Raw genomic sequence first — 27,355 nt, 5'->3', positions numbered from 1 at the left:
GTAAATTTTGGTCAATGACATGAGACAAAGTATATGTGAACTGCTGTATGAAAAGTGAATTCACTCTGTAAATCTTCACCCAAATCCTAAAAAAAAAAAAAAATCCCTTCTTCGGACTCGGAGGTGGACACTGACAACGCACCCACACATGGCACAAGAGTGGCAAACTCCGGGGTGCTGCTATGTAAACCCGGGCTGGGTCACCTCCAGTTTCCATGGCAACTCCAAAATTTAGGAAGCCAAAGGAGAAACGGGCTTGCTACCACTGACCCGCTGTGAGACAGCTAAACCGCGGCCTGCACGGGAGTGGGCTCAGCCTGCTCCATTCTCCAGAGCACGCTCATTCGAAGCCAAAGCCATAAATCATTAATGCTCTTCCTCAGGTGGCTCAGACAGCTTCCTGGATTATCCCAGCAAAGGCCCAGAGAGCGACAGCCGGGAGGAAGGCCCCGGCACTCACCTGGTCCTTCTTGCTCTTGTGTGAGGAGGCCACGTGAGCCAGATACTGAATGACCTTCTTGGTGTTCTCTGTCTTGCCAGCTCCAGACTCACCCCTGCCAACAGATTCCAGAAGGTTCTCAGGTTAGCCCAATTCTTTAAATCTGTCCCTTTCTGCAGCATGCCCTACTGCTCACCACTGTGGGCGCCAACGAGGAACCCAACACCCAGTGGCAGAAAAGGGGGCTGTCAAAGGAATTCTGGAACCCGCAGTGGGTCCACTTCCCACGGCCTCTGGAGGCCCGAGAGAAGTGGACTCTTATCCACTGCTGCCCTGGTCACTTGGCAGCCTCTGCATCCGAATGTTTGAGGAATCAGTTCTACACAGCTGTTGACTTAGAAGTCAAAGGCACTCAGACATGTTCCTTTGAGCATTCACTTGCAAGCATGTTTTATACCACTGCCCTCAGCAGTAGGGTGGATGTGTCTCCTAGCACAGTTCACAGGGTGAGGGTGACAGGACCACGTGCTGACCTGAGGCCAGGTAAAGAAAGCCACTATTCAGGGCCAGGAGGAACGCTCTCTGTTTGGCAGCTTTCCAAAGCTGGGCTCGCCTGAGAAGGCTGTGGCTTTCCTCTCTGCTGTAAGTCCCACCCCCATCTGCCCACTGGCTCCTTTGAGAAGGCAGATTAAATATTTGGCCCTGAAATCAAGCTGGTCCCACTGGTCCGTCCACAAGCCCACTGAGTGACAAACATGGACTTTAAGTCCTGTCCCTTGGGGAAGGGAAGGGGGAGTCTTGCAATTGGGAACGGAATTCGTCACCTAAGTACGTGAACACAGAATAAGGGGCCCACCACCCAGACCTTAAGGAGACACTTACGTGCACAGAATGGACTGATCTTCGCGGTCTGAAACAAAGGAAACAGCAGGGGAGACAAAGTTACCTCCAAGAGCAAAAGCCTCTGATGACCAAGCAGCCCATTTCCAAGAGAGGACAAAGCCTGGAGCCACACCAGCCAAGCCAACACAGGCTGACTGCACGCCTCCCAGGGCAGAGGAGCTGCCCCCGGGGCCCAAGGCTCAGAATGCACCCCCTTGCTGCTGGCCCCATAAAGCCAAACATAGTGCTTCCCCTGACGCCGGAGAGAAGGCCAGGCCGTGGGAAACTCCCTAGGAGCCGGCTGTATGTGGGGCCATCCTGACGATAAGGACGGGGGCTTCTGCTTTGGCCATCAGGCATGTTCCCTGCCCCCAAGGAGCACTGTTTAAGCAGCTGGGGAAGGGGTGGGGTAGACAAGGCCTGGAGGTAAAGGCCTGGCTCCTGGAGACATGAGCTGGGTGAGACCTTGAGGGCTCAGCCTTCTGAGCCTCCCTCTCCTCTGTGACAGGGGCCCCAGCAACGGCAATGCACAGAGGCCCCACGTGTCAGAGGACTGTGCTCCATGGGGTTCTCTCAATGGCTGACTTTTCAGACGTGGAGCACCAGGCCTTTCTTCCAAGGCGTCCATCATCAGCCGAGCACTTCACTGTTTGCACCACCCAGAGAAGAGTACAAACAACACACGTAACGCATGGTGTCTCGCACATGGAAGACACTCAATGATAATGAGGCAGTTTGGAAAGGGCAGAGCTCATGACCTCCTGCGACTCTTTGGTCTTTATGCCGGTCAGGAACTTTCAGCAACTACCTGGCTCTGTGGGTGGAGTAAGAAGATAAACAACTGCTTCCCTGCCCAACGCTTTGAAAGCTAAGCCCCATGGGATCTCTTTGATGCTCTGGCCTGACCCCATTCAGTGCTGGGCGTCCAGTTTTAAGCAGAGCTGAAAACACAAATTTCATTTTTCTCCTTCTCACCCCACCCCCAACATGACACTTGCTGCCACGCTCCCCCACTCCCAGAAGTCGGATCAGCTCTAGTCCAGACTCGGCCTATTTACTGAGATCCGAGCTTGGGCCAGACCCTCGGTTCCTGGGTCTCAGCATAAAGCATACCCATAAAGCAGATATGCTAGTAAATCCTTTGCTGGGTTATCTTGAAAAATAAAAATGATACACAAAGTGGGCGTGGTGTGGAGTCTGTCAAGAGTGAGTGTCACATCACCCATGCCACTGTCTGCTCAATTCCCCCTCGTGAAGGTGCGGTGATGGGGTCAGGGCACCGTCCTGGCATCGGAAGTACCCGTGGAGAACTATGTCACTGTGACCCCACGGGCAGGGCAGGATTGTGCCCCATAGGGCTTCCTAGGCTGGACTCTTTATAGGAGCAGGTGGAGGACAGAGCTCTCCCACCGAGCTGCTGGGTGGGGCTCACTTCCAATCAGCAGTCTAGCTCTTAACCACGTGCCACAGGGGCTCCTGGAGGAGGACTCGTAGCCGTCAATAGTAGCAGCATCGGCACTGGACAGAAACACGGATGTGGCAGGTTCTGAGGGACGTGTGCTGGCTCGCACTAGCCAGCCTAGGCCTGCAGAACTGGCCACTGGGAAAAGTCAAGAGGGTGACGCAAGACTCTCCTGTGTGCGTGGCTTGGGGAGCCAGCAGACACTGAGTGGCTAGAACACCTGCTTTCTCACAGTTGCACTTCCTAGCACACCTGAGCTTGGCTAGAGGCGGGGCAGGGCATTCATCTCCACCCCTTCTTCTGTCAGTCACTCAGGAGGGAAAGAGGGAAGGACAGAAAGAAGAAAAACCTCACACCCAATGTGAGCCAGCGACTCCCGCCCTCGTTCACAGCCCCCCTGCCCATGAAATAAAGAGAAGGAGGTGAGCCACGGGGGGCGAGTTCCCGTGCGTCTACACAACACCCCGCACCTGCTCACCACGTGAGACCCACTCGGAGAGCAGGCCCGAGAGGGCAGCCCTCCTTCTCTCGTGTCATCTTTCAAGGCTGCCAAGCGCCGGCTGAGATTGGAGCTGGGATGAGCCTCGATAAGACAGGCAGCGCTTGAGGGCCAGGCTGGGGAAGACAGAAAGCAGCTTCCATCCCTATAGGAACTGGGTGGCAGCCGGTAAGGACTGGGAGTAAGCTGGGCCCTCTCACTCCCCGACTGTTTCCCTGTGGTCTCCCAGTCTCCCAGCTGCGGACAAGTTTAGTCAAGGGCTCCACAAGCCGGCAAGAACGGCAAGAATGTACCTGCTTGCTGGCAAGTCAGGAGGCAGCAAGGGGCCAGCGCTACCATAAAAGGCAACATTCCCCATCCCTCCCAGAAGGAAGCGTTTCCTCAGGGCTGGGAAGGCTAGAATTCCTCTAATTGTGTGAGGAGGAGGAGGAGTCAGATGCTGCCAAACCACAGGAAGCAGAGCCCCCAGACATGCGTGCACCTGTGCACACACAGCACATATGCACAAACACATGAGCACAGCAGTGTACATGGACATGCTCATGCATATGGACATAGGCATGTGTACATAGAGACATGCACATGTACACAGACAGGTGCATACACAGACATGCACAGGCACATCTGGACACACATGTACACACTCCAAATCCCAAAATGCCAGACCCAAGCTCACTAGCTAGGCCCCATGCTACCCCAAATCCTGGGTCCTCCATACCTTTGACCTACCACCTCCAGCCCCTGAAGCCAGGTTCAACCCATTACTATGTAGTCAATTGGGACTCACAGCAACCCCGTAGGACAGAGTAGAACTGCCCCCATGGGGTTTCCAAGGCTGTAAGTGTTTACAGAAGTAGACCACCATGTCTTTCTCCTGTAGAGTAGCCGGTGGGTTTACACTGCCAACTGTTTGGTTGGCAGCCGAGTGCTCTAACCACTGTGCTATCCTAAAACGAACACCCAGATGTTTTAACGTTCCACTCAAAAGAAACTTGCATTTGCTTTGCCAGAAACTCATTTGGGGTGAATGCTTTTGGGGAGGAAAACTGATAGGAGGCCTTCTTATCTCCTTATCTCCACCCACCCCCAGCCCATCCCACTTAGCGCCCCACATCCACCTGGCTGGAATGAATGACGCATGCCCCTTGACATGCATGAAGGCCTCCGCAATCCTTACAGCCGCCTCAGTCCCTTATCTTGTGCTGGTCACACTCTAACCTTTCAAGGCAGGCAAGGCAGGTGTTACTATCCCTGTTTTGCTTACGGCCCTTCTCAAGGCAGTTCTTCCAGATCTGTTACTGAGCTCAGAAGCCTCTCTTCTGGGTGTGGCCTGCTGAGAAGTCTTAGAAACCCGTCAGCTCTCTGCCTGACTCAGTTTACCACCCCCAGATGCATTCTGGGAGAAACACTCTCACCCCAAGCCCTTCTGCATACTTTTTCATCTTAAAGTATGAGGACGCCCTAGGAGTCCAGCCCGATCTGTCTGTTTTGACTCAGGTCCTTATTCAGGCCGATATGGGCTACAAGCTGCATTGAAAACGCCCTTCCTTCCTCCACGATGGAGGAGACAGACACACACACACCCTATGACCTAGAGGCTGGGGAGTACACAGTCAACACAGTCAAGGGGAACCCTGTTCTGGGAAGCAGGCTCCCTGCTGTGAAGGTAACTTAGCCTCTTCTGCCCCAGCCCCTATCTGGCAGGGGTGGGGCAGAGGTGGCTCAGGCATAGCTCTTCAGTGGTGTTCAAGCTTTTTAAAATACTGCAGCAGCCTTCTCTCAGAAAAATATTTTCCCAAATTCCCAACATGAAAAACAGAAGATAAAAACCAAAGCTGCTCTGGCTGGAGAAGGGATGACAGAAACAGGGCTCCTCAGAGCAGTATGAAAACCACCGGTCCCGTCCTGCGTGTGTGGAACAGCCACTAAGGGGCAAAAGCTGCTGACTGCAGACTCTGAAGCCGCGGGTTCTGGTCTCGGCACTTCTCCTCACCATGGCTGGATCACTTGTCCACTCTGGGACTCTGAGTCCCCATCTGTAAAAGGACAGGGGGAGGCCCCTGCCTCCCAGAGTAGCTCTGAGGCTTCCATGAAATGACAGTGAGAAAGCCCGCAGCAGCCCAGGTGCCCAGGAAATGCTCTCCTTCTCACAAAGCTCGCCACCTCCCCAGCGCTCCGCTGCACCCCTTCCTCAGAACAACAAAAGCCACATATCGTGTGAAGGGGAGTCCCCAGGTGGTGCCAACGGCTAACTGCACTTGGCTGCTAACCAAAGGTTGGGGGTTCGTGTCCACCCAAAGGAGCCTCAAAAGAAGGTCTGGCAATCTACTTAAGAAAAAAAAAAAACACCCAGCCACTGAAAACCCCGTGGAGCACAATCCTACTGGGACACACGTGAGAGTGCCGTGAGTTAGAACTGACTTAACAGCAACCGTTTTTGTCATCCCCACCCCCTTTTGTTCTGTTTAGTGACAGAGGATTCTCTCCCCTGGTTTTATTTTAGACCCAAAATGCCTCATTGAGCCCAGATGGTGAAGAAAGGATGTGAACAGCCTCCCCAAGCTGAGCTGAGTCGGGCAGCCACGGTGGAGAGGCGCTTCCAGCCAACTCCAAAGGCCCCGGCGTGCTGGGCAGAGGAGAGACCCTGCACCACGTCGTTCATCCTGACACAGACTTGGGCTGTGGGCCTTATTGCTCACTTCCTCTGTGAGAGGAGCTGCCCGTCAATTCTTGTCCATAAAAGGCCACACTGCTCACACAGCAGTGACATCAGCCCCAACAGGAAGTGCCCAGAGAAGAGACTGGCCACTCAGTTGGTGGGCTGTTGCCCGGGCTGACTCATAAAATCCTTGCTGAGACAGCACCTCCCCTGAGGACGGATCAGAGCTGCCCTATGGAGGCACACCTGGCAGGGCACCCTACCAGCAGGACTCATCTTTGGGACACCCAGGTTTCTTGACAAGTGACCAATACATGGATACGGACCGAGAGGCAAAAAGGGAGAGGATGGTGCTTCAGGTTGGGCAAGAGGCTTGTGTGGGGTGACAGAAGGTGGGTAACCTGTGACAAACAGGTCCCAACATGCCACTACCAAGATGGCTGGGCACCTGGTTTTCCACAAACACTCCAGAGCAGACCTTGGGAGGGGCCCACAATACAGAACCGCTCCACCCTGGTCCTCCATTAGCATCATCAACCCTTCTCTGTGTTGCCCAGGATATGGAGTCTCAAGCTATCTTGGGCAAACTCCCAGGCTCCAAAATTATTTCTCTCCAAGACCCTCTTGGGGACAGTATAAGGGTCTCCATGGGCCCAAGTACAAAGCACCTCATCATGTATAAAACACGGAGAGATGTGGGGTCCCGAGCTCAGAATGCAAGGGTGAAGGAGGACTTAGAGCATCTGGTCTGGTCATCCTGTTTCACAGCAAGATGCTATGACTGGGACAGGTCAATGGTTCAAGCCACAAAAGCTGTGTTGAAGCTGTAGGCCTCTGGCTTCCTAGTCTTTCCCCACAGGCTCCCTGGTTCAAGAGCTCCTTCAAAGGCAGGCAATGAGGACCCACACTCACCCGCAGTTCTACTGTGCTGTGAAGGTGGGGGATTACACTTTCATTTAAATCCACACAGGTCCCTCAAGCTCATCTCCTTGTTTCTCCAAAAGCCAAACTGATTCACAAGCGTGGGTCATAAGCTCTCAAAGAAGGAACAAAGGTGTGAGAAAGAACACTGAAAGGCAATGGCTGGTACTGGCACATGTTACAGGTGGAGGCTGAGCCAAGCATGTGCCTGATGGCGTCATGAAGGCCCCTGGCAGCTTGGGGCCATGCTAGCAGTCAGTGGCCAAGAAGGAGGCGCTTGCCTGTGGCGCCCAAACACTCAGTGTGGTCGTCAGCAGATGTTCTCTCCATGGCACCAAGATAGTCCCAGACCCAGGAGACACTTGACTGGCTGCAAGCCAAGCCCAGAAGCCAGTTCGACTTGGCCCAGCGCTGTTGCCGCCCATGCCCCTGTGCACCTTCAGGTAGCACTCTGGTGTGAGCTCCACTGAGGAGTCCCAAGACCCCAGTTACAGGAGGCAAAGCAGCCCTCACCACAAGAAGTCTTTAGTAACTAGACTGCTCTTTACATCCAGGATTTCAGAGAACAAGTGAGACCCCAGACAAGTCCTCTCCTCGCCAATACACATGTGGTGACACACAGGTAAGCTCCCAGCACGCAGGCAGGCCTGCCGAAGCAGCCAGTGGTTGCTTATCTCCTGCTCCCGTGGGCCAGGCCGGGAGAGAGGCAGCTCTGTGGGGAGCTGCTGCAAAGGCAACTCTAACAGGTCTGCCAGGCTGGAGGGAAATTCAAACGCCTCAGAGGCATCCCACGTGTGAGCGCTGACCGCCCACAGCAAATGGCACTGGGACTCTCCAGGGACCCAGCACCCAGGCTCAGTTCTGCCCTGCCCTCACCAGCATTTCCCCTGAGAGAAGGAAAGACGGGCACGATGGGGCTGAATCCCAAAGGAGAACCGCTTACAGGCAGGGAACGGGCCACAGGACAGTTCTCCCGAAGGCTGGGTTTGCAGGAAGCGAGTGAGGGGGAGACCAGAGGACAAAAACAGGGAGCAAGATGGACACAGCCAAGCCATGCTCAGGACCAACCTGGTCAGAGCACAAACAGCCCTGCAAGGGCTGAGAGACTCCCTTTGGCGGGATGAGTCACACTTGTTCGAGAATATGGGGACGTCAACACCAAGAGATGAACAGTAATGGCACAGAAAGATGCCTCCCTGAAGAATCCGCCAGTTCGGAACCAAAGGCACATTAGCGACTTTGCAGCCAGAACATGCCGTGGAGCTCGGCTCTCCCCCCCGCCCTTTGCTTTCTGCTTCGACCTTTACCCCTCCTGCAGACCCCACCAGACTGCGGACCACCTTATGTCTGAGAAACAAGACCTTCATCAAGTCATGAAGCCCAGCTGGAATGGCATTCTGAGCCATTTTACTATACAGGTCAACAGTGAGCTGACAGCTTGGTCACTTGAGACCAAAGGAATGTTCCAGAAGCCACCTACGGAATCCTGACTTTAATACCTGAAGTTATCAGCACTCTTCTCTCTCTTCAGTGTTAAGGAATGTCTTTTGCTTTCATCTGATAGGTAAATCCCAGAAATCAGATAGGTGGAGGAAAGCAACCCTCTTCTCTGAACACTCAGGGGTCAGCTCTGACTTAAAGGAACACAGTCCCATTGAGGCCCAGAGCCAGAACTTAAAAGGAACAGGACAAGCTGGATGGTAAGGGGTGTTCATCAAGTGGTCAGAGAGGAACTGAAAACCAAACCCACTGGCAAGGAGTCACTTTCAACTCATAGCAACCCTATAGTACAGAGTAGACCTGCCCCACAGAGTTTCCAAGGCTGTAATCTTTACAGAAGCTGACTGCCTCATCTTTCTCTTGTAGAGCAGCAGGTGGGTTCAAACCACCAACCTTTCTGTTAGTGGCTAAGCACTTAACCACTGTGCCACCAAAGTTCAAAGCTGAATCCTTGAAAAGGATCCACTAACCACAAATTCCTCTTCTAGAAGAAGCATGTGTACAGAAATGAGACTGATGGGCATAACTACATGGTAATTAAGCAGCCTTATCTGGGGCCAGGTTGTTCTTTTGAAGGGTACAGAAGAGCTGGCCCAAAGTGCCTCTCACTCCCAGCTCCAGTCTGGGCAGTGGCCCCAGGCCTACTTTCTGCACCATTTCTCCTGGTTCATCACCGGTATGTGTGTTGTGAGCTGCCGGCAAACAGGCCTCTGACTCATGCAAACCCCATGCCCAATGGGCTCAGACCACTGGGATCCATAGGATTTTCAGTGGCTGATCTCTGAAAGAAGGTTTCCAGGCCTTTCTTCCTAGTTTGTCTTAGTCTGGAACATCTGCTGACACCTGTTCAGCATCCTGGCAACAGGCAACTCCCTGACAGGTGGTGGTGGCTGTGAGTGAGGTGCACTGGCCGGGAATCAAACCCAGGTCTCCCACACAGAAGGGAAAAAGTTCTACACCAGCGCCACCAACAGAAAGCCATCTCGGTGTTGCCAAAGGCCCATCGCTAGTGCATTCGCAGCATTCTCCAGAAACTCAACTAAGACCATGCTTCCCAGAGGCCTCAGTGCTACCTACTCCGGCTCCGCAGACGAGACCAAACATGTCGGAGCTGCATCTGCAAGTGTGCTCCGTGTGCTCAGCGGTGGCTGCAGGGGAAGACAGCTTTGACAGGTTCCTGTGTGGGCTGCTGCTGAGAGCCTAGATCTGGGAAGGCTGGCTGTCCTTGAGGAGATTAATAAGCCCGGCTGGAGGAGGTACTTGGTTCTCACCTTCATTAAACAAGGGGGTGAATTTAAAGTTGTGCATAAGGCCAGGCCAGTTAAGTCAAGAAACTAGGTTTGCAAGCTCCTATTGCTGGCTCAAGATCACAGGCCAGGCAGTGAACCTGCAGCCTCTCCTTTGAGTCCTACCACAACTCTGCAGGGCAAAACTGCGTTAAAGCCCCAAATGCAGATGACGTTACCTTGCCGCACCCCACGTCACAGTTAGTAACAGGTTCTAGTTCAAAGCTTGTCCAAACCCTGAGCTCACGCCTGCCCACCACTCCCTCTTGTTCACAAAGCAAGATCCCCCGAAGGCTAAGATCCCCACTAAGCCCCTGTTTTGTGCAACCATCATCACTATCCAAAACCTTTCAGCACCTGCATAGAAACTCCGTACCCCCTTAGGCAAAGCCTCCCCTTTGCCCCTCCCCTCCAGCCCCCAGTGACCACTCGTCTGCTCCTGGTCTCTATGCATTTGTCTATTCTATTTTTTAAGGGGATCCTACAGTATTTGTCCTTCTGTGCCTGGCGCCAGCACACGACCTATAAAGGTGCAGTGTTATTTATGAAAGCCCCTGTCCCTGCCCGAGCAGCCCAGCTCAGCGATGCGCCCCTCCTGTGTGCTGACAGTGACACGGGCTGCCCTCTCTATACCAGACAGCAAGTGGCCTCCTCCAGGTAGGGGCCTCTGTCCTCTCTGCAGAGTACCTGACACACAGTAGGAGCTCAGCAAGGGCAGGGGAATGACGCGGGTGGGGACAGAGCACGTGCCCTCCTGGGTGAGCACCACTGCCCCCAGAGGCACCCACAGTGTGCAGATAGCATTGCGGCAGGACCTTTGGGTGCTGGCTAGCAGGACTCCGCAGCCTCCTGGCCGGCACATTCCTGCCTAAGTGAAGTTGTCACATCTGTGACTTTCTACTGCTCTCATTCCTCAGCGCCTGTCACGGGGGTCTGCTCAAAATCACACTCCACTCCAGTCTTGAAGTCCCCGAGTCTGACCAACAAGGTGTCTCACAAAGTATATGTGAACTGCTGTATGAAAAGTGAATTTACTCTGTAAATCTTCACCCAAATCCTAATAAAAAAAAAAAAAAAAAAAACAAGGTGTCTCAGAGTGACATCCAGCTGGGCTGGGGGGCGGGGGAAGGAGCCTCCTGCCCCCCCCACTCCACCCAACCGCCTAGCCAGAGAGAATGCCTTGAGCACCCAGCCAGAGGCTGCCGTTTGTGCTGGTGGAAGGATCTAGAAAAGGGTGGAGAGGATGGGTGTACAACTGGAAGAATGCAGTCAATGTCATGGAAGTGCACGTGTAGAATCCACTGAGATGGCACATGCTTTCGTGTGTGCATTTTCCCCACAACAGGAAAAAAAAAAAAAACAGAGGGGATCCTACACCTACGTTTAAGGACGATGGCTGAACAATGTGATGACCATAATGAACGTTCCTGAACTGTGCCACGGAAGATTGTTGAAATGACAAATGGTTGGCTACATATATATTTTCCATAATAAAAAATATAAAAATCAGCCAGAGAAAACAAGGGTAAGCAGTACCCTATGGCCTGTGCCCCTGGGGTGACTGAGCACCAGGATGGGGGGACTCCCTGGGTGCCCTGGGATAGCACTGTGAGCATTTCTGGGCCTGGCCCTTTGCCTATGAATTAGAAGAATCCTGCTCAGATGTGAGGATCATGCACATCAGACCCCAAATGTTGACCCAGGAGGGTCAGCCAACAAGCCAGGAGTGTGGACACTCACTGGGCACTTTGAGTAAGAGCTGAGGACCATGCACTTCTCTGGCAGCTTCAGCTGGGCAGCAGAGGGGAGGAGGGGCAGGGAATCAGCACTGAGCAAAGGGTTAAACAGCTCTCGGATTGGCTGAGGCCTGGAATGAAAGCAGACCCTGCCCCTAGCTCTCCCAGAAACACTGGGAGCTCATTAAAATACCAGAAAGTCACTGAGAGAGAACAAAACCAGGCACTCTAACTAATTAAATAAAAGGACTTTTTTTCTCAGGGAGATACCTGGGCTCAAGCTGGATTCTTCAGCTGATCTTGCAGCTGGAAGATTCTCCCCTAAGAACACACCCGCCTTTACCCACAGAGTAGACCCAGAGGGCTGGACCCTGAGAAAGTCGGGGGCGCCAATTTCCAACCCAGCCACACCCTTCATAGACCCCGGGCCCCTTCTGCCTGAACTCTCCTGGCAGCTCCTGGTATCGGAGACCCGCCACCGTGCCCCCTTCAAGCTGCTGTCTGCCTAGTAAAGGTCACACGCAGGAAGTTCACACTGTCTTGCAACCTCCTTGCCTCAGACAGTTCAAAGCCTTCAGAGCTACAGGAATTGGAGCAGTTGTCCAATCTCCAAGGTGGGAAGAAGACCTGCTCCCGCCATGGCGACAATTAACCAAATGGGAAAGCCAGGGTTAGGAGGGTGAACTGACCACGTCACCACCACTTTAATTAAACCCAAGCCTTGGAATTAAAACAACAAACTAGATAGTGCTGGGCACATCTGGGCTGCACCATAACCACTTATTGACAAACACCTAACCATCTTTCCCCGAAATTCTACCCCTGAGGTACCTGTCCAGACCATCCCAGGCCTCTCGGCCACACCTTCCTCTCAACTCCCAGGACGCCTGCCATCTGCTCCTGTCCTGTGGGCAAAAGGTGTAGGTAAAAATGTGTCCAGTAACGTAGCCACAGACCTCTGTCTACAAACATGTCTCGTCTCTCCACCTGGACCACCAGGGCCCCCAGTGCCAAGAAATCTATCAGACCTCTCCATATTCTGGCACTTTCTCTCATCACCATGGCCTAATCTAGGGACACCCCACGCTGTCACACCCTATCCCGTGCCCATGGCAGACAGCATTAATCTATCCCTGCATTCCTTGGCATGGAGTCTCAAATCCTTGCCAACCCAGGGCTCCAGACAGCCACTCCCGAACAATGAGGGCTGACGTTTGGACTAAAATCCATCTGCAATGCTTAGTCTAGTGGTTCCCAGCTGGGGGTAATTTTGTCCCCAGGAACATATGGCGAAGTCTAGAGACATCTGTGGTTGTTACAACTGGAGAAGGAGGCTGCTACTGGCACCAGCAGGTGAAGGCCAAGATGATGCTAAATAACCTGCAACACACAAGGGAGCCACCCCTCTGATAACTATCAGGTCCCCAATGGAAAAGTCATGGGATGGGATATGTTACCAAGAGTCAGGATCAAATCAAGGGCAATGGGTTTGATGTTTTGTTTTTTCTTTTAATGTCAAAAGTGGCATGTTTGAGAAACCCTGGCTTTGTCTGACATGGGGTAGAGTGATCATGTAATTTATCATCCAAACTGGGATGCTTTTCAAAGTGAAAGAGACGCACTGTCAACAATGACTCCCGGACACCCTGCAGCAGTCAGGCTGGAGCGGCAAACCAGGGCATCAAAGAGAAGATGAAGAGTCAGCAAGATCCTCCCCTCCCAGTCCCCCAACAAGCCACCTAGCCGGCAGAACAAATGCTGGTACCCCATCAGCCACAGACAGCTCCACAAGGAAACCATGTTCTAGTTCTTGAACAGGGAGAGAAGGAACTGCCTGGCTGTGCCTTTTAAGATGTGTGTGACACGGGAGCAAACCTCTTTCCCCCAAAGTGGGTGGGCAGCACATGCCGAGACTCCACTCCAATAGCAAGAGCTGCTTTAACAGCCTGCAGACCCCAGGGCTCCCCTGGCAACACCAGGCTGAGCACAAGAACCAGAGCTTCCTCGCGGGGCTTCTCTTCACCACTGGGCCATGGCAGTGTCCCTCACCAGTGTCTCCCCTGCTCCCAAAATGAGAAACCTGCTAATGGCTTTGCAGGCCAACTGCACACAGTGGAAGGAACTTCTCAACAGCTTACACACGTCCTCTGTCAAGCCACACGGGGCTGAAGAGCTGCACACACTCCAGCAAGAAGCCAAAGGCCAGGCGCGGCTCTCAGGTTGAGAGGCAGAAAGCACATGGACTCGACACTTACATAGCCTGTTAAAAAGTGCTAAGACTTTAGGTTTCCCATGCCCACAAATGGGGAACTCTGGCCTCTGAATGAGGACAATGCCCACCCACCACTCACTCTCATAGTTCGGAGCAGCTCCACAGTGCCTATCAAGGCCTTCCTGTTCTGGCCAAGACTTGCTGGTCAATGCAGAGGACAGCTCCCTCCCTCTGCACCATCAGGCTTGTTCAATTACCCCCAACTGATGGAGCAGACTTTGGCCCGTCCCCCAGACACATCTTTTAGGAAGAAAGGCTGGAAGTTTAATGCCCAGGACTCTGCCGCCGGCATCCTGCTTTTAATCATTACGTTACTCTTATCACAGTGGCACACTTAACGGTGAAGCAAGCTGCTTCCCTGAAAAATCACTAGCTAGAAAATTGTTCCGGTCCAGGATCCAAGTGTGGGAACATGCCCTTACTCAGTAGTTCAGATTTCAAGAAGACTCCAGAGTGGACGTCTTGTACTCGGCCAATGAAGAGCCAGGAGAAAACTGACTCATAACCTCTAGAAATATAGGCTCAGCCTCCTCTGGGACCTCATGGTATGTTCTTCCACCAGACTGCTCTCGTTAGATCTAAAACAGATCTACTTTAAAACCAAAGGGCTGGCTTCCTCAAGGAATTATGACAGATGGGAACATAGTCAAAGGTTAGGTCCAATCAGTACATCTCACATACTCCATTTTTACCCAGATACAGGCATACCTCGTGTTATTGTGCTTTGCTTTACTGTGCTTTGCAGATCCTGTGGTCTTTACAAATTGAAGGCGTGTGGCAACCCTGCATCGAGCAAGCCTGTTGGCACCATGTTTCCAATAGCATATGCTCACGTCACATCTGTGTCACATATTAATAATTCTCACAGGATTTCAAACTTTGTATAATGCTATAGGATGCTTAAAACACTACACTACTATGTAAACCTAACTTTTACATGCACTGAGCAACCAAAAAATTCACATGACTCACTTTATTGCAATATTAGCTTTATTGTAGCTATCTGGAACCAAACCCACAATATCTCTGAGGTATGCCTATAACGTGTTACGTGATTTTCAACAACTGCACAATCCCCTTGCACATTATTTTCCTAAGCACGCTATGTGCATTATACGTGTGCATGTGTTACTTCCAAAAATATATGGTATATCATCAACCCTGCCTGTGAAATACCTTCTCCATAGAAGGCACAGGCAGTATGGGACAGACCCACATGCTGTTGTCATTTTAAACCACTAAACAGGAACAAAGTTGTTACCAAACAAGATTCATTACTGTCACTGCCTATAATTAATGCCTAGAATCACCAACCTTCTGGTAGCAGGCAAATGCCTTGCACACTGCGCCACCAGAGCTCCTTGGATTGACTAAGCTTAAAGAGAAAAGGATGCAAGTGTAATAGACCATGAAAAACCACTGTCAACACAAGATATGAGAATGCGGTCTTGCCTAGAAGTTGGGATTGAGGTAGAATTACATTACCTGCCAACCACATGCCAGGTACCTTGCTAAGCTCTGCAAATATAAAGGCAACATGGACCCTATCCCTGTCTAAGAGACAAAAACAAACATGTAAACACCAAAGTCAAATAAAGTACCCTCAGAGTTCTATCACCCCAGCTATTCTCTCTTGAAGGCAATAAAGCTTCAGTCTCCAAAAAAAAAAAAAGTCAATGACATGAGACAAAGTATATGTGAACTGCTGTATGGATAGTGAATTTGTTCTGTAAATCTTCACCCAAATCACAATTAAAAAAAAAAAAAAAAAAAAACTTAGAGGAATCCTATTCTGTCCCAAACTATTCATGGTACTGAGAAGGAAACTGAAATCAAGCATAAGGGAAATCTTGCCCAAAGTAAACACTTTACCAAGTTAAAAAAAAAAAAAAAAAAACAGTAGGGACTTGCCAGGCACTGCAGGCAGATGGAAGTTTGAAGCAGATGGCCTGTGAAAGAAATGTCAATAGCCCCAATCAGCCCGGAAGTTGGAAAGGTCAGTAGGCGGCCAGTTATGAAAGGCCTTATATCTTGCTAGAGAGTTTGTTATCTTGGAGGCAATGGGAAGCTTCTTCAAGATTTATCAAGATTTCAAATGAGAGACTGGATCAGACTTGTATTCTACAAAGATGACCCTCTGGTGGAAATGGGGGAGGAGCTGTAGCAAGGCTAAGAGGCCACAGCAATAGTGCAGGCAAAGGAATTATGGAGACTTGAACTAAGGTCGTGGCCGTGGAGACAGAACGAGGGGGAAGGAGATCAGAAATATCGAAAGATGTAAAATCTGCAGAAAGCGTCGAGTGACTTGGGGAAAGGGGAGAAAAGAGCAGAAAGTGATCCCCAGCTTCTGGGCCTGCGTGGCTGGGTGGGTAGCACAGGGGAGCCAGCTGGGAGCAAATGGCTGGTAGGTAGTATTGGTCGCAACCTGAAAGTAATGGTGGAAGTGACACATGGATGAGGCCATCACCCAGAGGAATCTCGAGTCGTCCCTGAGTGGCACAAACGGTTGGGCACAGGTAAAAGGTTATTAGCCAAACCCACACAGAAGCACCTCCGAAGACAGACCCTGTGATCTGCCTCTGAAAGGTCACAGCCTTGAGAAGCCAATGGAGCAGTTCTAGTCTGCACACACGGGATTACTGAGCTGAAATCAACTCGACAGCAGCTAACCACCACCCTAGGTGCTAGGAAAGAACAGAGAAGTCAAGGTATGTCTATGCAGGGAGAATGTACCCATGACCACGTATAGGGTTGGCAGACAATGTTTCTACAAGTATACTGGTATGATCTGTAAGAATGTCCAGGTACATAGTAGAGCTGACAAGGAACGAGGTTGTAGTCACTTCTTAGCCACAGCTAAGAGCAAATAGTTGGACCTGTGGGCTTGGGGCCATGGCTGCAGGGGACATCATAACATACTGGCATAACATACTGCACAGAATCTTTGTTCTACCTGCTACTTTGAGTAGCAACTGAGATCTTAAAATCTTGCAAGTGACCATCTAGATGCAACGATGGGTCTCTCCTCATCAGGAGCAAAGAAGAATGAAGAAAACCTGCAAACAATTAGTCCAAGGGACTGGTGGACTGTGTGATCCTCAGTGTATATGACCATGAGACCAGAAGTATTAGATGGGGCCCAGCTACCACTGTCAACCACTCAGAGGGGAATCTACGTAGGAGGATCCTGGATAGAATGGGAGAACAATGTGGAACAAAACTCAAAATCCTTAAAAAAAAAAAAAAAGGGGGGGGGACGGAATAGCTTTGCTGGTCTGACAGAACCTGGTGGAACCCCTGAGACTATGGCCCCTAGCTGTTCTTCAGGTCTGGAACTGAAACCACTCCTGTGGCTTCCAGTCAAATAAAATTCAGGCATATGAGCTGACCATTTATACCAGGTAGGTACACTCCTTGGAGAGATCAATCATGAGAGGACAGAAGCGCTGTGTATGCACAGGGAGACAGCTCAGGGGGCAGGAGTGCATGGGAGGGAAGGACACAGGGAAGATATAGCTAAAGGGGGAAGCAGGAACAGAGCTGTTACACTGTGGGAAATTGCAGTCAATGTCATGAGACAAAATGTGTAGGAACGGCTGTGTGGAAGATGAATTTGCTCTGTAAACTTTCACCCAAATCACAATAAAAATGAAAAAAAATTTAAAAAAAAAGAACAGAGAAGTTACAAGGTCACTCGGCGAGGAGCAGTGGGTTGAGAAAGAGATTGTGAGGAGCACCAATAGACAGGGGAGGGAGAGTGGTAGGAGAGCCAAGGAGGTGGGGAAGACGGAGATGAGGGGAACCAGAGAGGAAGGGAAGTTTCCAAAGGGAGTGGCCACGATTGTTCAGTGCTGCAGGGAGGTGAAGTAAGATGAGCGCTCAGGAGTACAGATGAAGCAACAAGGAAGGAAGGGGCGACCTCCGCCAGACAGCCTGGAGAAGTGAGAGGCTAGGCACGCAGGGCAAGGAGTGGCACGTGGAGACGTGGAAGGCGGGCAGGGAGCACAGACTCTTTCCCCAAACAGCTTCGCTGTGATGGGACAGAGCAAAGATGGGAAGACTCCAGCTTATTTCTAGATGTTGAGGAAGAAGTAGGAGAGGGAGATGTGAAAAGCAGGGAACAAGGGAGCAACTGGAAGACAGAGCAGCCTGGGGGAGGGCAGACAGATCGGCATGAGAGCTCTCCAAAGAATGAGAAACTGGGGAAATACTTAGGAAAGGTAGTTTTTAACACTTCTAGAACCCTCTCTGGGTAGCCCCTGGCCTCAGCTCTCCTACAACAGTTTACAGACCTCCATGGTACACCACCTTATCGTCAGGGCTGACCCTGCCACTAGAGCAACATGACACTGAGTGTCAATCAGCCCCCACTGAGGGACCAACAAGGCCACAGGAAACAGGTGAATGAGGCATCGGGTAGACTGGGGTAGACCGAGGCACTGGGAGGACCTCCTGCCCCCACGGCACTCACCTTGCATCATACTCCTATAGGCGGTGTCTGTGATGGCGTAGATGTGGGGGGGCATCTCATGCCTCTTCTTGCCCTTGTACATTTCCACAATCTCTTCGGAGTAGATGGGCAGGTTCTTGTAAGGATTGATGACCACACAGAATAGGCCTGAGTAGGTCTAAAGAAAGAGTGGCAAGGAGGAAGGGGTTAGACAGCCTGACTCTCAACAGCGTGCAAACTTAATGGCAAAGTATCTGTTTCAAGGGACCTCGAGTCACCGGAGCACGGAAGCGGAGTCGAGACTCCTCGTGCTCTCTGGCCCTGCTCTGGCAGACCTGCTGCAGGTGCGGGGCGCACCAGCTCATCATCCCTGTCCTTTCCATCGGTGCCTTCCCTCGGCTGCACAGCTGCTGCCCGTGTGTCAGCGAGGGGGAGCCTCGGGCAAGAGCCAGGGCAGGCTCCACGTACTGTCCAAGTCCAGTTACAAAACTGGCACCGAGGACAATGAGCGATGTGTCCATCATCATGAAAGAGGCACAAAGAGACAGATTCAGCTGGAGGGCGGCAGCTCACGCAGAAACAGTCTTCCACTGAAGGATTCTGGGACAGGCAGCCTGGAGCCAGTTTATTTTAGGAAAACCCACTGTGCTCCTAAACAGTTCTATCTTCTACAGACTAGAGGAACACTAACAGAAACCTCCCTCTCTGGAATTTCTAGAGGCATTCACATCAAAAGCCCTCAAAAGACAACTTTCACGTCCCCTGTAAGCCTTCCCCCAACACTCCAAGGCTGATCTGACCAGGTTAAAATCAGATCCCGGAGTCAGATACCTTGGGTTCAAATCCCAGCCAAGGCAAGCTCCTTAGCCGCTCTCTCCCTCCATTTCTCTGTCTATCCAATGGGACAGGCAAAGTCTGTAACTCACTGAGCAGCTGTGGGGATTAAAGAGATCAAGCACCTGACACAGTACCACTCAGCTAGCCTTGAAGAGCTGCTCTAAAGAGGCCAGCCCATTACTGTGGAGTGGATTCAAACTCATAGCAACCCTGTAGGACAGAACAGAACTGCCCCACAGGGTTTCCATGACTGCAATCTTTACAGAAGCGGACTGCCTCAGCTTTCTCCAGCAGAGTAGCTGGTACGTCCAAACCACTGACCTTTTGGTTAACAGCCAAGCACTTGACCACTGAGCCACCAAGGCACCTTCCAAGGAGGCCCAGAGAGCACTTTCCAGTGGTCACAGTTTAGACAGAGGCCAGTCGTCATGAAGGCAAATCCACGTTAACTTGTGACATCTGATAGTTTTCCCGCTGTCCACCCGCCCCAAGATCCCTCACCCCTACCAAAAAAATGACAGAAAGCTAATAGCTGGTAGAGACCCCCGAGATCACCCAGGACGGTGACTGGGGCTCAGTTGGGGGTGCAGCTCTCTTTAAGTATCTGAAGCAAGGCAAGCACTCTCTTCTTGGGAAAGTGTGTCATCAGCCCAGGAGTCTGGTGAGGTGAGTGGCCCAAGATTCACACACACCTGCAGTCCTCACTCCGCTAAGTCACAGCTGAAGGTCCCAAGAAGGTAACAGCAGAGCTGGGAGGCCAGGCCCAGGTCCCGACCCAAACCTCCTTGCACGTGGGGGCCAGTTCTAGGAGCCAGTACAGCCTTTTGTTCTCCTCACTGGAGTCCCTAGTGGTGGAAATGGTTAACATACTCGGCTGCTAACCACAAGGCTGGGGTTCGAGTCCATCCACAGGTGCCTCAGAAGAAAGGCCTGGTGACCTACTTCCAAACATCAGCCATTGAACCCCACGGAGAACAGTGCTACTGACACATGTGAAGTCACCGTGAACCAGAGTTGATTTGCCAGTAGCTGGTTTTATCCCCTTGCTGTTCACTGTTTTTTCCCATAGCAGCAAATATCAGATCCAAAAATATCTAAGGGGCTGCTGCACCATGGTGCCAACCCAGCCCCATCTAACTCTGCCCTCACCAGCCTCGCCAAAACTAAGGATGCATCTCCTGGCTGAACCCAAAGACAAGGGTCACATGGAGCCCAGTCACAGAGACCGAGGCTCCCCACAGGCAGAAGTCAAGGCTCTGGCACTTGGACCTTCCAAGCAGACGTTACACTGAAAGCACACTTCCTGAAGGAGCCCGTGCCGCCCTCCGGTCTACACTCAGAAGAGCACTTGGCAATGAACAGCAAGTGTGCATGGCCGCCCTGTCCGTGTGCAGAAGCACAGAGCCCTCGATTTCCTTCATGCCTGGCCATAATCAGTCATTTGTTTTCCCCGCAGCCACTCTTCACCAGGGACCAGGAAAGCTCTGAAGCAGAGGTCTACACACAGCACTGCCAAGCTGCAGGCTCAGGCTTCACAGAAGACAGGAGAACGCAGGGGACCCTTCTGGCTTCTCCTCCACGCATGCCGAGTGGGGACAGGAGAGGGGCCGGGGAGCAGCGAGGTCACCCCAGGAGCTTGACAGCAACTGAGCTTTGTTCCTAATGTTTGGGAAAACCCACACTCTCGAAGTCCAGCCTAATATAAGCAGAGGACACAGGGCCTCACATCTATGACGTGCCACAGGGCCAGATGTTTTGCAACAGCTGGCAGAGACAGCAAAAGGGATGAAGAGTTGGGACAAGTCTCTCTGACAGCTGGGTGGGCAAAGGGTCCCTTGGAGGGTTCTACGCAGGGGTCAAGGTTCCTTGGGTTAAACCCATCAGATCGGCAGATTTGATCACAGGAAGCCCCATGCAATCAGTGCTGCAGCCCACATGGGCCTCGTGGGCTGCTCTTATGGGACACTCTCAGAGGCCCAGACGCGCAGTAAGCGGCTCTGCTCCCACGCGCCAGGCCAGGGAGCTGCTCCATTCATGGGTCACAGAGGCTCTTTGTGCCCAGCCACCCTCTTGCCCAGGGCCATGGCACTGGGGAAAAGGACATAACAATTGCTGAGCAGAACCAACACGCTGCCCACCTCACTACCAGACACTGCACGCAGTGGTTCCAAGGTGGCAACAGGGAACCTGTGTGTAGAGAGGAGCCCCTGGGTGGTGCAAACGGTTAACGTGCTCACTGCTCCAACTCCCAGGCCCTGAATCGCTCTGCTTTCCTGAGCAGAGACCATCCTGGCTTAGCGGAACAGCAGCATGGGTACAGCATGAGCTGTAAAGCCAACCCAGAGGAGAGCCCCATGCCCAGACAATGAGCCTAGAGCGCCTACCTCACCCCTGCAGGCAAACATGCTTCCTTACAGGTCCTTTGTTTTTCTGTAGGTCACTAACTGCATTTCAGTGGTTACCACTTAGGGATGGGGGATCTCTTCTTTGGTCCTAGACAGCACACTCATCAAACAACAGAGAGCGATGTTGGCTGAGAGTCAAGCAGCCTGAGTTTCCAGCTTCAGCCTGGTCATCACCTAGCTGCACTGACCCCGGGTAAGTGCCTTGCCATCTCTGGGCCTTAATTCTTCCCACTTGCCATGTTGGAAGGAGCTCTGGTGGTGTAGTACCTAAAGCATTTGCCTGCTAAACAGAAGAGGCTGGTGATTCAAACCCACCAGGCACTCTGTGGAAGGAAAACCGGGCACTTTACTTCTGTAAAGATTTACCGCCCCAGAAACCCAGTGGGGTCACTATGAGTCGGAATCGACTTGATGGCAGTAAGTTTGTTTTGTTTGTTTTTTTGTTTGCCATGTTGGAAGTCTGAATTAAGCTAGTCTCCAACAGTCCCAAAAGATCATTCCAACTAGCTACTCGTTGACAGGCCCATGGCTAATCCGCCTCATCGTGATCCTCAATGGCAGGCAGGCAACAGGACCTTGTTACTATGGACTGATTCAGCAACCAGCAGGGTAATGCAGGCCTCACACAAGGTCTGGCCCAGCCAGAACTTCTGGGCCATCCGAAATGGCACATGGTGCAATAGAGAACTTCAGCAGAACACAGAACCCTCAGAAATACCTTCCCTTGGGATAAGGTAAGTGCCCCATGCAAACGCCTACTGAAGTCACTCTGAAGTTGTACAGAAAACAGAATGGCAAACCGTCTGAGGGCCGCTCACCATCCCCAAAACGGGATGAACCCAGTTCCTCTTTGTATCACGTATGTGATCAGGAGCAAACCCCTGGGTCCAAAACTGGCTTTCCCATCTGTAAGTGAGAAGACTGCAATAAATCACCACCCAAAGGTTTTGGGTTTTTTTTCCCCTTTAGCTCAAAAAAAGTTTTAAGTACTGTTTATCCAGCCCTAAGACCAAGAAGCCCAATATAGATAATAAGAGAATATTTTAATAAAGTAGCTATTTTAGGAATAATAAAAGACAGATATTTCCTCTCTACTGGGGACAGAACCAGAAGGAAACCTCTTTGAGTTGAAAAGAAGGAATGTGGGGTTCGTGGCAGAAAGAACTTGCTGCCTCAAGGCCCTGAGAGCTTGGAGCCTGTCAGCAGGGGAGAGGTGCACACTCACTTCCCCAGTTTCCAAAACAGAGACGAGCTAGTGCAGCTCCACAAGAGGAAAGGGCAAAACCACCTCCTGACCTTCTGAGGTCCTGGGGCTTTGCACATGCTGTTCTCTAGAGTCCCAAGGCACTTGCCCTTTGCCACACCTGCATGGAAGAGGCACCAAACTGCTGGAAGACGGCCCCGGTCTTACTCTGGGTGCTGGCCTCTGCTCAAATCACGCTTCCCAGGGACACAAGCCACACCTGCATGTCCCAATGCAGAACAAGACGGAAGACACGCCAGAAGGGGATATGGCAAAGTGGTGAGTGGGGTCAAGGTGGTAGAAGAGGGACAAGGTGTCAAACCAGCAAAAGGCAGCCCCTACTTTCATCCACCCCACTGGTCTGAGCCCTCCTATCTCAGCCAGGATTCAAGGTTCAGGCCACGGCCAGCTGGCACACATCCCTCAACCGTGTCGTGCTCATCTCCTCACAATGGGCTAACAACAGGCTTCCTGTTCTCAGCTGCGGGGAAACCTGTGAAAGCCGGAACCTGTGTAAGGCGGAAGCCTGTCCAAGAAGGAAAACACATGTATTTTCCACTAAAATGACTGACAGAAACCCAGAGAAACAAGACAGTCCTGATGAGTTCTGATTCTCACAGGTTTCACTGGAGCAAGTACTTCTGGGTACTCGGGGAATAAGAGTAACGCTGTGCAGAACACCCCGAGATGCTCAGAAGCCAAAGCTCAAGGATGTCACTCAGTGGCGTTCCTCTACCAGAGCGGGGCCCAAGAGTCGGGGGCTGGGGCGGGGCCTCGCGGGGCCTCCTGGGCCCGCCAGCCACTTACATAGATGAGCCCTGAGTAGTAGCGCTCCTTGAGGTTGTGCAGCACCGAGGCTTCGTTGAGGCACGTGAGCTCTGCCATGTCCTCCACCTTGGAGAACTTGGGGGGGTTCATCTTCTGGATGTCATCCTTGTTCACCTTCACCTTCTTCCCGTTCTCCACCAGCTCTACAATGACCTCCTCGCCCACCTCCTCCTTGAGGCTGGCGGGCTCAAAGCCGCTCTTGTCAGAAGGCACCCATACCAGCTTCTTGGCAGCCCAGTCGGCCTGGGCCAGTGGGTTATTGATGAAGTTTTTATCCACATAGAGATACTTGTCAGCAGCTTGCTGCGCCATGGTGACTTACAGCCAGGACCTAAGAGAAGAAACAAGGAAAAAGACATTAGATACCACAGCATCGGCCACACAAGAATGCCCACACCACTTGTCTTTGCACACAGTGTAGCTCCCCAATACGGTAAGAGTCTGCAAAACCAGGCTGCACACGTTGCCAGAATTCTCCTGGTCCCCTCTTCTGGGAGAAAGATGAACATTACTGAAAAAATAAGCTAACAGCAGGGATTCTGTTGTTAAGAATTAATGGTAAAGTACATCTAGAATCATATTACCCAATAAGCAAGGTAAGCACGTGCTTACTCAGGCGTATTAACTAATCCGTACTGAACAATTTCCACCACATCAAAGATTCTACTTCTAGGAATGACTGGCATCTGCCTCTCTCCTGGCCCCACAGCATGTTCCTACAGAATCAAAGCTTCTTTTCACATTTACAATCCCTGACAGGCTAGAGGACCCAGTAAGCAAGGTAAGCACAGGCTGACTTGTGCTTACTTACTAATCCGTAGTGATCGGTTTCACATGTTTGCTGTGTTGAACAATATGAAACTATTCTCTACAGGTTAGTAAGTAAGCACGGTAAGCCTGTGCTTACCTTGCTTGCTGGGTAATCCGACCCTGGACAGACCCTGGGTCAGTACACAATCGAGCAAACCTATAAACAAAACTACTGTGCTGAATGATGGGCAGACAAAGAGTCTCAAAGACACACACACAATGAGAGTCCCCAGGTGACAGGTGCTGAGGCAGGAAAGTGAACCAGACACATCTAGGAGGACTTTCAATAAAAAAAGGTTGATAATTAACCAAGAAAACCCACAAATGACTACGAGAACACACAGTGGGTGGGAGTTTCCAGTTTTAAAATAATTTTGTTATTTCATTGAGTCAACTAACACAAGGCAATAAAACACCAATGTACGTTGCTAACCAGAAGGAAGGTTGGGCAATCTACTTCCGTAGTGATACTGCCTGGGAAATCAGGCCCCATGACTGCCCACCCTACCCCCTCATCACACACCACCACGGCAGGGAGAGCCCCAGGAGGGCCCCAGACCCAAATCCAGCACCACCAGGGCTTCCAGATTCCAACAGGGACTTGCAGGCCAAGCAGACAGGGGCCTGGCAGGGAAACAACAAAAGGAAAAGTCTAATCAGGCCAAAGGATGCCCAGGCCTTATCTGGGCTCATTAAGTTGTTTCCAGATCAAGGCTGAGGGGCAACTCTGGCCCTACTCCAGCAGGGGCTGTTTTCCAGGAAACCTGCTGGCTCCTCCAGACAGGAGGGAGGGCAAGTCCCAGGAGCGCAGCCTCACCAGCGCCCCCACCTGGTGGCTTGGTTTTTGGTTTGCACTTCCAGCACGAACCAACTCTTCATCGGGGTAGGGGCCCTACCCAGCCCTGCCAGGACCACCCCCTGAGAGAAGGCAGCCCCAGAGCTGTCTGCAGGAGCCGGCAGCTGCCAAAGGCTGTGGCCGTCTTTCAAGTGGGTCTAGCAAAGGGCAGTGCCCAGGGCCTGGCCAGCTCAGCTCTGGCTCTCCTTGCTTCCACTGCGGCCAAGGCAATCACACAAATCAAAGGCTTTGCTCCACAGAGTACATGCCCAGTGTCCTCCACTTCCTTGCCGTCAGTCCGACCCCCATGCAGTTCACCTCCATCACGTCGCTCCCCAGTTCAAGAGCCTACAACCATCACAGCACAAGATCTCCCAGGCTGCTCGTTCTCAACCTCTTTACCATTGAGGGTAATAAGACAGCCTCGTGTCAATACATGAAAGGAGGTTCACTTGAACCTCATACCCCCAAAAGGCTAAGTCTGCCGAGGTGAAGAGCCCCACTTGGTGATCCACTGAAGATACCGTGTGCCCTTACAAGACCCTGAGCAAGAGAAGGAGAGCATCAAGCTCAGTTAATTCACAACCTCATTTAATCATCAACACCCGGGAAAACAGATTTTACTACCCCCAACTTGGAAATTAGGAGATCAGCTGAGAGAGGGTGAATCACTTGCCCAGAGTGGCCCAGCCTCATCATGGAGTGGGCATTCTTCCCCAGATCCAAGCCTGGGCTCTTCCCACACACATGTAGCTGGGTCCCTCAGAGAAGTCAGGCTGGCACTGGAGCCGGGCAGGAACTGTTGCGACCCGAGACATGGGGATTGAGGAGGACGCGTTCCAGAGCATTTGACAAATGGCAGGAAAGCTGGGATGGCATGGACTGCATAGCCTGTCACGCTCGACACTCCCTCCCTCTGCCTCAGCCCACCAGTGATGGCAAAATGACTTCCGCCCTGACCAAACTCCCCCGGCATTCCAGCAACACACCAACCCCAGTGCAACCAACAGAAAAGCCTGGTTCCGGCTGAAGTGAACCCAGGGAGCCAGGCTGTGGCCCCATAGGGGCCTCCTTTAGGCTGCAGGACCAGGCACTCTGCCTGTCCCAGAAATCTGGGTAAATGCCGGCCCCTTTACCCATGGCTCGGTGCTCAGGGCCATAAACATCACAGTGGCTGGCAGGGAAGTGGGCAGAATTCCAGCCAGCCCACAACCCTTGACTACAGGCCTGGGTGGGAGGGGACAGCAGTTACAAGGCAGTGCTGTCCACTCCTGATGGCAGCAGAGCTTGGAGACCCAGCCAGGCTCTGAATAAAAGCACAGTGCCTCCCCCTCAGGGCCCCTCTGCTGCTAAAGACCAGGGGAGCCAAGGCTCCCTCAGAAGGACGGCTTGTGAGGCAGCCCCGTGGCTCAGTGCCTCCCTCCAAGCACAACTTCTCATTAGACAAGGCTGGGCCTGCCTCACCAGGCCAAGGACACAGCTATTTGGTTTCAGCAGCTGTGCTGGAATGACGTGGGCTAGCTGCAGTGCCAAGATCAATACATGTAACCCATGTGGGGAGGGATGCAGAGGTCACACATAACAATGAGATTTCTGCTAAAGCCCTCCTCTCCCCCCGGCTGGATAGGAACATCCACATTCAATGATTCAGGGACCACAGGTTTGCACCTGCGTCAGGTAAGCAGTCTCCTGGGCTTCTGGCAGCTGCCAATGGGGGCGGAGCCAGGCAGCCCAATGCTCACCTTTCAAGGGTATGGGGAGGTGCAGCCACCACTGGAGGTAGCTTCTCAACATTAAATAAAGGGCATAACCAAAAAGATACTAGGCTCCTGATCAAAAGGGGGGAAATGCAGAACAGAATTTTAAATTCTCATGGCCTCTAGACTTTCTGGAGCCATGGAAGATGGATGAACCCCTAAAGCTGTAGCCCTGAGATCATCTTTTAACCTTAAACAAATGTATCACCAGAAGTCATCTTAAAACCGAACAACCGTTTAGCTTAACTAGTGAAAAAGCTCTATCTTGAGCATTATGTATGTGTGTGTGTGTGTGTGCGTAGATGTGTAGATATGTAGATATATATATTGTTGTTGTTGTTATGTGCCGTCAAGTCAGCCCCGACTCATAGCGACCCCTCCTTGGGTTTCCGAGGCAGTATCACTACGGAAGTAGGATTGCCCAACCTTCCTTCCAAGGAGTGGCTGGTGGGTTTGAACCGCCAGCCTTCTGGTTAGCAGTCAAGTGCCTTAGGCACTATGCTACCAGAGCTCCCACATATATATATATTAAGA

General features: G+C 51.9%; 1 protein-coding gene across 1 annotated transcript in view; it reads right to left on the bottom strand.

Moving 5' to 3' along the window:
• Window positions 1–23,731, bottom strand: part of MYH9 (myosin heavy chain 9) — a 67,622-nt gene extending 43,891 nt beyond the window's left edge. Inside the window, exons 1-4 of the mRNA XM_042782713.1 lie at window positions 23,399–23,731; window positions 18,128–18,284; window positions 1,322–1,349; window positions 461–554 (exon numbers count right to left, since the gene is read on the bottom strand). Coding sequence (XP_042638647.1) covers window positions 461–554; window positions 1,322–1,349; window positions 18,128–18,284; window positions 23,399–23,731 — 612 coding nt within the window. The remainder of the gene's footprint in view (window positions 1–460; window positions 555–1,321; window positions 1,350–18,127; window positions 18,285–23,398) is intronic.
• Window positions 23,732–27,355: the final 3,624 nt, after the last annotated feature.

Source organism: Orycteropus afer, unplaced genomic scaffold, assembly GCF_000298275.1.
Source record: "Orycteropus afer afer isolate SDZICR_OR568_19922 unplaced genomic scaffold, OryAfe1.0 scaffold00421, whole genome shotgun sequence".
NCBI classification, from domain to species: domain Eukaryota; kingdom Metazoa; phylum Chordata; class Mammalia; order Tubulidentata; family Orycteropodidae; genus Orycteropus; species Orycteropus afer.
This window is presented reverse-complemented; position numbering and strand designations above follow the sequence as displayed.